Source organism: Sinocyclocheilus rhinocerous, unplaced genomic scaffold (assembly GCF_001515625.1).
Source record: "Sinocyclocheilus rhinocerous isolate Xijiao unplaced genomic scaffold, SAMN03320098_v1.1 scaffold522, whole genome shotgun sequence".
Taxonomy (NCBI): Eukaryota; Metazoa; Chordata; class Actinopteri; order Cypriniformes; family Cyprinidae; genus Sinocyclocheilus; species Sinocyclocheilus rhinocerous.
The window spans coordinates 279,184-292,589 of NW_015625031.1; the positions used below are offsets into that span (position 1 = coordinate 279,184).

The 13,406-nt window shown below is 32.6% G+C and overlaps 1 protein-coding gene across 1 annotated transcript in view; it reads left to right on the top strand.

Moving 5' to 3' along the window:
- exoc7 (exocyst complex component 7) overlaps positions 1-13,406 on the top strand; it is a 16,184-nt gene that overhangs the window by 1,531 nt on the left and 1,247 nt on the right. Inside the window, exons 4-16 of the mRNA XM_016563038.1 lie at positions 299-387; positions 2,962-3,126; positions 3,336-3,347; positions 6,833-6,922; positions 8,495-8,557; positions 10,011-10,156; positions 10,271-10,423; positions 10,520-10,618; positions 11,605-11,722; positions 12,604-12,669; positions 12,831-12,951; positions 13,162-13,257; positions 13,337-13,400. Of these exons, the coding sequence (XP_016418524.1) occupies positions 299-387; positions 2,962-3,126; positions 3,336-3,347; positions 6,833-6,922; positions 8,495-8,557; positions 10,011-10,156; positions 10,271-10,423; positions 10,520-10,618; positions 11,605-11,722; positions 12,604-12,669; positions 12,831-12,951; positions 13,162-13,257; positions 13,337-13,400 (1,282 nt within the window). The remainder of the gene's footprint in view (positions 1-298; positions 388-2,961; positions 3,127-3,335; positions 3,348-6,832; positions 6,923-8,494; positions 8,558-10,010; positions 10,157-10,270; positions 10,424-10,519; positions 10,619-11,604; positions 11,723-12,603; positions 12,670-12,830; positions 12,952-13,161; positions 13,258-13,336; positions 13,401-13,406) is intronic.

Below are 13,406 nucleotides of genomic sequence, written 5' to 3' on the forward strand. Positions count from 1 at the left end.
GGATGGATAGATAGATAGATAGATAGATAGATAGATAGATGTGTATATATACAGTATACAAATATATATATTTAATACAGTTTAATTTTGTGTATATATTTCTTATTTTATTTTATTAAATAATTATTTGAATATTTTTAATTATTAACATTATAAAGAATATAAAATAGTTTAAGCTAATTATTAAATATAATTATTTTGAAGTCTCATACTCATAGAGACTGCATATACTTGATCAAAAATACTAATATTGTGAAATATTACAGTTTTAAATAACAGATAAAATATAGATAGATAGATACGTGACGCTGGAGCACCTGCCCGAAGCCGTCCTGCAGGACATCATCTGCATCTCTGCCTGGCTGGTGGAGTACGGACGCAACCAAGGTGCACACACGCAAACGCTTTTATCTGTGCCATTATATGTCATAAAGTGTGTTAGTGCCATTAGTGTCATTAGTGTTGTATTTTTTCCATTCATTCTTCCCAAAGGGATTTTAAAAAATTTGCTGTAAGCAGTGAACCAAACCAACCAGTTACGAGCAGAAGCACAACGCTAAAAACTAGGGCTGCAAAACGATTAATCGCGATTAATCACATTCAAAATAAAAGTCTGCGTTTACATACTATATGTGTGTGTACTGTGTATATTTACTATGTATATATAAATACACACACATACATGTATATATTAAGGAAAAATATGTTAGATTTATATATGAAATATTTCTATTTATTAGTGCTGTCAAACGATTAATCACGATTAATCGCATCCAAAATTAAAGTTTTTGTTTACATAATATATGTGTACTGTGTATGTTTATTATGTATATTTAAAGACACACACATATAGCATATGTTTTGAAAATACTTACATGTATTTACATGTATATATTTATATTCATATAATTTATATTATATATAAATATATTTAATATATAAACGTAACATATTTTTCTTACATATATACATGCATGTGTGTGTATTTATATATACATAATAAATATACACAGTACACACACATATATTATGTAAACAAAAACTTTTTTTAAATGCGATTAATCGCGATTAATCGTTTGACAGCACTAATAAATAGAAATATTTTATATATACATCTAACATATTTTTCCTTAACATATACTGCATGTGTGTGTATTTATATATACATAATATATGTACACAGTACACACACATATAGTATGTAAACATAGACTTTTATTTTGAATGCGATTAGATTAGAATAGCCATACTACAAACATTTATTTGAAGCAAAACAGTATTTGAAGATCATGACTACAATCCCATGAGGCATTGCAAATGACATAATCAAATTTAAAATGATCGTGAAATATAAAACTATTCATGTTTTTTAAATTAAATAAATGCTGCCTTGGTGAGCAGAAGAGAGAGAAATGTAATTTAAATTTAATTATTTAATATAGTAAACAATGTAATTATTTAATTGTTAATTTAAAACACCAAATTAAATGACATAAAATAATTAATTAGTTGAATATATATGGGACAAAAACAAGACATCCCAAAGACAAGACATTGTAAGAAATTAAATTTTTTAAAGTTATTTTATATGCATATAAAGCATATTAAATGCAAGTAAAGTGTCTATTTTAATGTTTTAAATTACTTTTGTGGGAGAAAAAAAGTCAAAAAAATCTGTGAAACAATATTTCATCATCATTCAGCATAAAAGATATATTTGTGTAAAAATGAAATGACATACTTATTCTGATCTGTACTTAAAATATATAAAAGAATAAGTGAACATACTACATTTTAAACTTCTTAAACATAGTCTTTTAATGAAATCTATTAATCTATTAAATCTATTAATAATTATTGTTCTAAATATGACATTTGTTCTGTAAAATTAGGTAAAAAAGGGAAATATAGTCATAATTTTTTTCTCAGAAAAAAATCAAATGTAAAAAAAGTTAACTTCTAATGTGCAAAAAAAGTTAAATGTATTATATATATTATTTGTTGATTGTATCTGTGGAAACAATGTATTTTATGTTTATTTTAAATTTATACACGCACAATTATTATTGTATGAAAACTGGTTTTCTGTACAGCATCATGGGTAATGCAGTTTTTCACCACGAGTTCTGCTATTAATTCACTTGATTATCTAAAAAATATTTGAATTTATGTGAACAGATGGTTTTAACTAAAGCATATATCACTGATTAAAGGGGTCATATGATGCGTTTTCCTTTCTCTTTGGAGTGTTACAAGCTCTTGGTGCATAAAGAAGATCTGTAAAGTTGCCAAAGCTAAAGTCTCAAATCCAAAGAGATATTCTTTATAAAAGTTAAGAGTCAACAACGCTTACCTACAACTGCTCGTTCTAACACGCCCCCACATGTCTACGTCACCGGGGTCGTCACATGTGGTTGTCGCAAGCCCGCCGGACGCTCCTTCGTCGAATCCGCCAGCCGCCGCTCACTTGAGCCCACCGGGGTTTTAATGTTTTTGTCTCAGTTGCTCCGGCCGGACACGGCATCACAGTATATGTTAAGGGGCGTAACATTTCCGTCACACGCTTAAGGTATTCGGCCAATCACAATGCACTAGATAGCTGGCCAATCACAGCACACCTCGCTTTTCAGACCGATGAGCTTTGTCAAAATCGATGCGTTTCAGAAAGGCGGGGCATAGAGGAGAAACAATAATGTACAGTATGTGGAAAATAATGTGTTTTTTGAACCTTAAACCGCATAAACACATTTCATTACACCAAATACACAAAATAATGTTCTTTTTAGCAGCATCATATGACCCCTTTAACAACCTCACAACAGGTCTGTCTTTAATAGCTTATCGGTTATCATTAAAAATCAATTTCCCTATGGAGAAAATGAATGGGTTTTACTTCCAGAACCTGAATGCTGCTCACTGAGGATGTTTGAAATCTCATGCCGTGTGTTTGTTTTTCTGCAGACTTCATGAACGTGTATTTCCAGGTGCGGTCCAGTCAGCTGGATCGGTCCATTAAGGGACTGAAGGAGCATTTCCGTAAGAACAGCGCCACCTCTGCCATGCACTCGCCCGCCGTTCAGACCAAACGCAAGGAGACGCCCACCAAGAAGCCTCCCAAAAGACCAGGTCAGTGACCTTTAACCCTTCACCCCACTAGACCGGGCCTCTTTGGGTTTCTGATGGTGCTGAAGGATCACGATCAGGTGTATCTGACTTCCATGACCTCATTTCCTGTCGAAGTTCTCCTCTTTTCCCGTTCCTAGTGTTTGTCTTTTTACTAACCGTCTCCTCTCCCCGTTTCTCCTCTCTGTCTCACTGGTGTCTGATGATGTCAGTCTACATCCCAGGTAAAGTTGCAGCTGTGTTTGTGACGCGTCCATCGCTTGCTTCTGTTTGCAGAGCCAGAGCTTCCCATTACACACACACACACACACACACACATATATGCAACAGAACAGGCTATGAAAGGCAGTCTATGACAGGACTATTCACATGCAACACCAACATGTTTCACATATAAAAAATGTGCTGGTGAAATACACACAAAATTATTCACACAGAACGTGAGACAAATGTGTAGTTTGATGAAAAAAGTGTACAAAAAACGTACACTACCGCTCAAAGGTCTAGGGTCATTAAGATTTTTTAATAAAAAAAAAATAATGTGAAAATTAAAAAATAAATAATAATAATGTTTTTTTAAATAATTTAAATAATTAATAATAATTAATTAATTAATAATTTTATTAATTTTAGTTATTTTAGTATTTTAAATTATAAATAACAATTAAAATAGTTTACTATATTAAATAATTACATTTATATTTAAATTAAATTATTCATTCTCTTTTTTTGCTCACCAGGGCAGCATTTATTTGATTAAAAAAACAAAAAACAGTAATAGTAAATAAAAACAGTGTTGAATCTCTGTTAAACTGTAATTTATTTCTGTGATCAAAGCTGTATTTTCAGCATCATTACTCCAGTCTTCAGTGTCACATGATCTTCAGAAATCATTCTAATATGCTGATTTGCTGCTCAAGAAACATTTCTGATTATTATTATTATGTTGAAAACAGTTGTGCTGCTCAATATTTTTGCGGAAACCGTGATGCATTTTATTTTTCAGGATTCACAGATGAATAGAAAGTTCAAAAGAACAGCATTTATTTGAAAAATAGAAATTATAACATTATAAATGTCTTTACTGTCACTTTTGATCAATTGAATGCGTCCTTGATGAATAAAAGTATTAATTTCTTCAAAAGGAAAATCTTACTGACCCCAGACATTTGAATGGTAGGGTTTTATGAACCATTTGTCTTTCTTGAATGTGAGAAAGCCTTTATACACACACAAATGGACATATACACCATAGCAGATGCATCCATTCAGACACACACACACACACACACAACTTATATCTCAGCCAGACCAATTAATTGTTATTAATCAGGATAACTAGTATATTGAGCTAGTTAAGACATTTAGCAGACATTCTCCTTCCCGTCTGTTGGAACTGGGAGTCAGTTTGGAGCCATTAGTTCAGGCTTTCACAGTGGTGCTACTGTTTTTTCTCGATGTGGAGGGCACATTTTGTTGGCTAACAGCTCTGTACTGCGTACGGAGAGTTTAATATTGAGAAAGATAGTTCTTTGTTTTCTACTAACACTCTTAACACTGACCGCATGCTCACTCCTCACCACACGGGGGCGCTGTGACTGTTCTGCCCTCACTAACAGACTGACTCTGTCTTGGTCGTGTTTCACATGAAACATTTACTGCATATTAACTGCTTAATAAAGGGGTCATGTCACGATAAATTTAAGTTTTTTTTAATATTTTGATCATTGCACTATTTATTGTTATTTGTACGATTTAGTTATTTGTACTATGAAAAGATTCTAATGTTTGCTACACAAAAGATGAATGCAAGCTAGTCTGCAAGAACAGCTTGTTCAGAAATTATTCATGACATCAGCCATGAGCTCGTTAATTTCTGACTGATCTCATTTACTTATCAACATAACAGTCATAATAGAGTGCTTATTATTGCCGAAGAAAACATTTACTGCATATTAACTGCTTAATAAAGGGGTCATGTCACGATAAATTAAAGTTTTCTTTAATATTTTGATCATTGCACTATTTATTGTTATTTGTACGATTTAGTTATTTGTACTATGAAAAGATTCTAATGTTTGCTACACAAAAGATGAATGCAAGCTAGTCTGCAAGAACAGCTTGTTCAGAAATTATTCATGACATCAGCCATGAGCTCGTTAATTTCTGACTGATCTCATTTACTTATCAACATAACAGTCATAATAGAGCTCATTTACATGCACAACTCTATAATAACAACCCGTTCCATTTCCAGGGCCACAGAGAATTAAAAATGCACTGAAAAACTTAATGATTACTGAAAACTCAGTTTGTTAAAGGGAAAACTGATATGATGTAAAATGACGATGTGACCCCTTTAAGACACGTGCCTTTAGTTTTAGCAGCACAATGACTGTCTGATGTGTTTGAGTTTGTGATGTTAAACAGGTTTTAGATTGTGTGGCTGATGCATTGGAGCAGCACTACTCTTAATGAGTGTATTAACATCACTGTATGTGACACAATGCTGTGGTTTAATAGCTGTGATGGATTAACTGGTTGTATTTTCTCCTCAGTGTGTGTGTGTGACGTGTTCTTCAGTCTGTTTAGCTGTAGACATTGTGATGTTTGTGCACCGCATGTGTGTGTGTGTGTCTGAGTGTGTGTCTGAGTGTGTATGCAAGGTCCAAAATTAACTTTCTGCCACTGCTGCTAATGACGAGTCAACTGAGAAAGTTTACTGCCAATCAATCAATCACATATATATATATATTAACAGACCAATTATATACAATTTATTCCTCAATATACATTATTTGCCAGTATTTGACATACTATATTTTTTCTTCCAAAATAAACAGATACTAACTAAATTGAAAGTAAATCATATCCACTATTAATTTCAGAGTAAAGGCACATTATGCATTTAGATTCCTAAATAAAAATACTATAAATAACAAATAATTTATTTATTTTACAGTAGAAAGAAAACCTTAAGCAACATTTAATTAATCAAAAAAGCTCACTAATTTCTTTCATTTATTTAAAACAAATAATAATGTTTCAGATATGCTTTGAATGTAAGTAAATACAAATCTTTGTTTATATTTCATTTAATTTTTAGTTTTTAAATACATTTTTAGTTTAAAGATTTTAGGCTTCCAAGATAAATGTTTGATGGTGAATTTAAAAAAATGTAAAATGTAAAAAATTGACACGCAAGTCACAAAAAGTCTTTTTGGGTGTTTATGTTTGTAAACTTACTGTTAACCAATTAACAGGTTTTTACTGTAGCATTTATACAGTCTTTTACTGTATCACAATCATTTTTTACAGTGTACTTGAAAACTTGTCACTAAAATCAGTTCTTTCAGTTTGACCATATAATGTTGGTAATGTTGCGGTTCCTAATATCCTAATCCAGTTTATTGACTTTTATCAGTGTAACAGCGATGGGAGGTTCATGTTGGACCGTGTGTGTGTGTGTGTGTGTGTGTGTGTGTGTGTGATAGCTGTGGTGTCGGCTATAGTCTCGGAGGGATCTGGATTTCTCTCAGTTGTTGCTCTGGTGTCGGTGAACAGGGTTTGAGAAGCCCTTCCTCTTCTTCTTCCTCACGGTGTCTTCCTCTGTTTTCCTCCTGCAATCCCTGCGTCTCTCCCCTTCTCTCTCTCTCTCTCTCTCTCTTTCTTCTTCTCTGTTTCTGTGTTTGGGTGTTGATGGGCGCAGGCACGATCCGTAAGGCTCAGAATCTGCTCAAACAGTACTCTCAGCATGGTCTGGATGGGAAAAAGGGTTCTAACCTCACTCCTCTGGAAGGTAAAGCACGCTGTCTTTCTGGTTTCCTTCCTCTTCTCAAGCTCTGTCTCTGTTTTTTTTTTTTCTCACTTTTGCTGTTTTTGAACTGTTGTTCCTGCGTTTCCGAAAACAACAGTCGGATAACACAGAAACCTGTGGGCCACAGCAGTTTCGTCCTCAGTGAGGTGAAAGCATCCTCACAATGGAGAGACCAACCGTCCTGAGAGAGCCACTGTTTGTCTCATCTGTGCAATATATGTTTATTTTTTAAAATGTAAAATATTTTTAAGTTATACATTGATAACTCAAAATATGTTTAATTAAATAATAAATAATAACTGTGTAATTAATAGTATTAATAATTGTTTTTTATTTAATAATAAAAAACAATGAGGATTTGAATTGTGACATTGTGAAATTTAAAAACACTTTAATTTACAGTTTAAGTGAGTTGAAGCTATGGCAATGAACAGCAGCATTTAACTAAATATTTTGCCTCATACATTGCCATGTAAAATGTTTTGCAAAAGCTGAGTTTGCTATGGTTTACGTGACATCATACTATCAGTATAGCTATTGTTAACTAAAACTATTTTTTTTTAAATGTCATAATGCGAAATAAAGCTGAAATAAAATGGAAACATTAGTGCTTTCAAACGATTAATTGCATCCAAAATAAAAGTTTGTTTACATAATATACTGTATGTGTGTGTACTGTGTATATTTATTATATATATATATAAATACACACACATACATATATTTCGAAAATATCTACATGTATATATTTATATTCATATAATTTATATTATATATGCATATTTTTAATACATAAACCTAACATATTTTTCTGAAATATATGCATGCATGTGTGTGTATTTATATATACATAATAAATATACACAGTACACACACATATATAATGTAAACAAATACTTATATTTTGGATGCGATTAATCGTTTGAAAGCACTAGTAAATATTATTGAAAAACGTCAACTTAAAAATAAAAAACACAGATTAGAAATGTTGCTTTGGCAGCTAAATGAAATAAAATAAGTTTGAAGTGCTAAAATGACTAAAACAGAAATAAATCTAAATGAAAAACAACTAAATTAAACTGAAATTAAAACAAAAATGTAAATATGAAAATATATAAAGTAATATATAAATATTACTAAAAATTAAAATGAACACTGAAACTATAAAAAATATAAATAAAAAAGCATATAAATAATAGTGTATAATAATAACACTGCATCTCAGTGAAATCAGATATTTCCCCATTTTAAGTCCAGCTTCACTCTGTTGGCTTTTCCAAGTAGAAAGTAGACTTTTTGAGTTGAGCATGGCAGCAAGAAGATCGTGGTCATTGTTTTCTCTCTCTCAAACTGAGGACAAGCTGACGTCAGTGTTTCCCATAAGTCTCTGTGCTTTGCTGGGTCCATCGGTGCACTTGAACCCCACTAACATCCAGCACTCGGTCGAGCCGCGTGAGTGTTTCCTTTGCTTTGTGGGCGGGTGAGTTTGTTCAGCACTCCCTCTGTAGCCTGGGGTGAGTGACCCGGTCATGTGACTATATCCTAACCAATCAGGTTTCGATCATGACCTGCGTGGGGTTAAGCACCTGTCTGACGACAAGCATGGGGCGGCTGCAGGTGAGTCTGACATCAAAGATTATGAAAAAACACAAATGCTGAGTTCAAAACAATCATTCTGACTCATCCCTCAGTTTATAAAGAACTAATGATGTAATTTGTTACATTAGCATCAAGTGAACAGAACACACGTTTTGTGTAAATCCTGTTGTTGTGCTGTATGTTTAAAATAATGTGAATTTGAATGTTTATACTGTTGCAGTGGCCCAGCTAGAGATCACCTGTAAACAAGTTTTTTGTGTTCTTACAAACTGAGGGATGAGTTTAAGTATTACCAGTATTTCAAAGATGCTGTTGTTTTAATTTAAGAGAGGTTATCAATACAATTTCAACAGTGATATTGGGTTCAGTTCAAAGAGTGAGTGATTCAGTCCTTAAAAATTATAGAGGACTTTCTACATTTAATTGTATTCATTTTAAATTAAACGTATGATTTTTTAATATATATAATTGTATTATAATTGATATTATTTAATGTGTTATTGCTTTATTTTAAATGATTATTAAATTATTTAACATTTTTAATTATTATTATTATTATTAACCTTAAAAAATCAAGAGGATGTCCTACATTGAATTTTATTAATTGTAAATTATGAATTTTATTTATTAATTTATAGAATTTATCATTAATTTTAAACAATTTATTAATTTGTTTATTTTAAAGAATTATTGTTGTTGTTATTATTATTAAATCGAATTAGTAATTCATTGTATTATTATTAATTATTTAAAAATATTTATTTCAGTTCGAAGAGTCAGTGATTCTGTCAGTTCATTCAACATTGAATCAGACCTTAAAAATTCAAGTGGTCATCCTACATTCAAGTCTTTTGCTTAAAATTTTCATATTCATTTCAACATCAACATCCAGTTTGAACATCCAGTAACATGGATATTATTTATATGCATCATTGAGACTCGTTATTGCTGAACTTTGGAGTGATTAAATATGAAGAAATATTAGGGGTATTGTTCTGTTTGTCATTCATTTGTAATGTTCATTTAATCACATGCTGTAAATTTGGTTTCCTGCAGTATCACGCAACATTACTTCAGAAATCATATTTATTTCAAGTGCTACAGTACATTTTGAAAAAGTAAAAAGGATTTTGAAATTTTTGTAACACATATGATTGAGAAACGACATCTTTATTTTTCATTTATAGCTCTTTGGTCTCATATTGATCAGATATATTTAAAGCTGCAGTATTTATTTACTGCATCACTAGTAGCACCGAATGGAATTGTAAAAATAATGAGTCTTTTCACATATCAAGCAGATTTCAGTTCTGTTTGGTGTCCTTCTTGTGTGCTTTAATCACATTAAGTGTAAGATATTATTAATATATCACCCTTGGTCCCCACTGATCATATTTGAATGTAGTTTTCTTGAGCTCTGACGGGTGTGTGTGTGTGTGTGTGTGTGTGTGTGTGTGTGTGTGTGTCTCAGGGAAGGATGACGTGTTGGACATCGAGATCGATTCGTACATCCACTGCATCAGCGCGTTTGTGAAGCTGGCTCAGAGCGAATACGTGCTACTGACCGAGATCATCCCAGAACATCACCAGAAGAAGACCTTCGACTCACTCATACAGGTCAGTGCGGTGTGTGTGTGTGTGTGTGTGTTCTGTGTGTGTGTGTGTGTGTGTGTTCAGTGTGTGTGAGTGTGTGTGTGTGTGTGTGTGTAATCACAGTGTTTGTCGCTGCAGGAAGCGCTGGATAATCTGATGCTGGAGGGCGATAACATCGTCTCCGCGGCGCGTCGAGCCATCATGAGACACGATTACTCCGCTGTGCTGACCATCTTCCCCATCCTGCGCCACCTCAAGCAGACCAAACCTGACTTTGACGCCACGCTACAGGTAGAGAGAGAGCAAATGAAAAAGAATCAAATGTCCACACTGGATTTTTGGCACATTGTCGTAGCTGACGATGTCATATCCTGTGTTGTGGTGCAGGGAACGGCTGCCAGCACCAAGAACAAGCTCCCAGCTCTCATCACCTCTATGGAGACCATCGGAGCTAAAGCGCTGGAGGAGTTTGCTGACAGTATTAAGGTAGATCACACACAACGACTAATGGTTCCTGTCATGACATCAGGTGCAGAATTGTATTCTTTTATTCATTTACATAATTTTATTAGAATTATTATTATTTAATTTATTGTTTTATTTAATTTTTAATAATAATTATAATTATTATTATTACTATATGTAATAAAAATAATTATAAATGTTATTTTTCATTTAATTAAATTTTATTATAATTATTATTATTCCTTTTTCTTTTCTTTTTAAAGCAATATTATTATTATTTAATATAATTAATAATTAATGTAAATATTATTAATTAATATTAAATCAGAAAGTAATTTTATATTCTGCAAATTCATTAATTTATGTAATTTTATTATAGTTAATATTTAATTTATTATTTTTTCCATTTTAAAGCATTATTATTATTATTATTTAAAATAATGAATAATTCATTCTAAATATTATTAATTAAAATATTAAGACAAAAGGTAGTATGTTCATTATGTTCTGTATATTTATTAATTTATATGCATTTATTCTAATTAATATTATTTAATTTATTATTTTATTTTAAAGCATTATTATTATTACGGTTGTTGTTAAAGTGGTCCGTGAAAATGATCAGAAAGTAATATTATATATTCTGTATGTTCATTTATTTAATTTTATTATAATTAATATTATTTAATTTATTTAATTTTATTTTATTATTAATTAAAATGATTACTAATTAATTCTACTATTATTAATTAAAATATTAAATCAGAAAGTTATGTTATGTATGTGCATTAATTTATATAATTTTAATATATATATATTTTTTTTTTCATTTTAAAGCATTATTCTTATTCTTCTTATGTTCTGTATACTCATGTTCACAGCAGTGCATGACACTCTGAAGCTCCTCCCACTGTGTTCTCAGCCCCGCCCACTCATCTCTGCTCCTGTCACATGATCTTGCTCGCTCATCCTGGCTGGCTATTAGTGGTGAAGCTCTTCACTAACAGAACTATTTTAACTTCTCGCCCTCTGCCTCTTTCTCTTGTTCTCTTTCTCTCTCTGTTCTGCTTTGCTTCTGTCCTGTAGTACTCGGGGACACTTACAATATTCCTTTAGACCCCCGAGGTAAGCGCTCGAGCGGACGAGTAGAGAACATGAAACCACAGCTGACTCCATTTACTGTCTTCATACGTGTCGCGAATGATTCGTCGATGCACCTTATACTGAGAATAACATTTACAAACATGTTTCACTCTGAAATACTTCAAATTATGGATGCATAATGCGCTTGATGTTTTATGCATTACTACTGCATAATTATTAAAATGATTATTCCTAGTATAATTCTAGATAATATAAATTATTTACAATATTTATTTTTTCCAATTAATAATTAATAATTTAATATATTGTTTAATATATATTTGAAATATAATGTGAAGTTTTTTTGAGTGAAACTGGATATTCAGTGGGAAAGGGTAGGCTATGATATTATTGTTTAATTTTTTTCACTAACATTATTATTTAGTAATATTATATAGTACTAAAATGTAGATGTAGTGAAATCAACCCAACATAAACAATGTAAAATAGATAAAAGAGATGACTCAATCATTCACAATAACTCCAGGAACATTTATTATGAAAGTAAACGGGGCCAATGTGATTTCATGTTGACTTCAGACCTTGAACTGTCTCTCTGAATCACTTACTTTTGTGTGTAACTTTTTCTTGTGCTGATTCAAATATTCTGTCATGTTATTGGCTCTGAGCTCTTCATATCATCGTCTGCAGGCTGCAGGATATGAAACAATCCTCAAACAATCCTCTCTAATATCTATAGAATATTGTAGCATAGTACATGAGCTGTCATTTAATCGAAGCATCTAGTTTATGAGTTTATTATATTCAGAGGTTGTCAGAATGGCTCAGACAGAAGGAAGTGAGAATGTATTGTATGTTAAACAGATGAACGGCTGTTGAAACGTGTCTCTTCTTGTCTTCAGAGAGCAGCTCGTCTGCCAGCAGCTACAGTTCAGAGTTCAGCCGGAGACTCCTGAGCACATACATCTGTAAGACACACACACACACACACACACACACACACTAAAGAACTAAAGAGTGCTATGTTTTAAAAGGGTCATAACATGCATTTTATACAAGCTTTTTCTGGGTTAAATCAGTGTTCTTTTCATTTTTTACTGTCTGACCTGTTTAATATTGTGTTTCGCAGATAAAGTGCTCGGTAACCTGCAGCTGAATCTGTCAAATAAAGCTAAAGTGTATGAAGATCCGGCCCTGCGCGCCGTCTTCCTTCACAACAACTACAACTACATCCTCAAATCCCTGGAGAAGTGAGTGCATTCACACTCTTTATACCGACTTCATTCAGTTACTGTGCACAGCTTCAGTTCACTGACCAATCAGAGACCAGAGCACACCTACACACTCAGTGCTGGCCAATCAGAAGACAGCATGGATAAAACTACTCTTTTTCCTTATTGAATATTTCGATTATCTTCAAATAAGTCAGAGAGGTAAAATGCTGCCTGTGTGTTGTTGAGGTCTGAGTTGATTCAGCTGGTCGCTGTGACCCATAAGAAGGTGGAGGGTTCGTACAGAGAGCTCATCGAGCAGGAGATCCAGAATTACCAGCGCAGGTAAAACCACATCATCCAAACACAAGAACCGTCCTGTAATGAATGAGTGAATGACCTTCTGACCTCCACTCACCTACAGCTGGCTGAAGGTCACAGAGCATCTGACTGAGAGAAACATCCCAGCATTCCAGCCTGGAACCAAAGTGAGA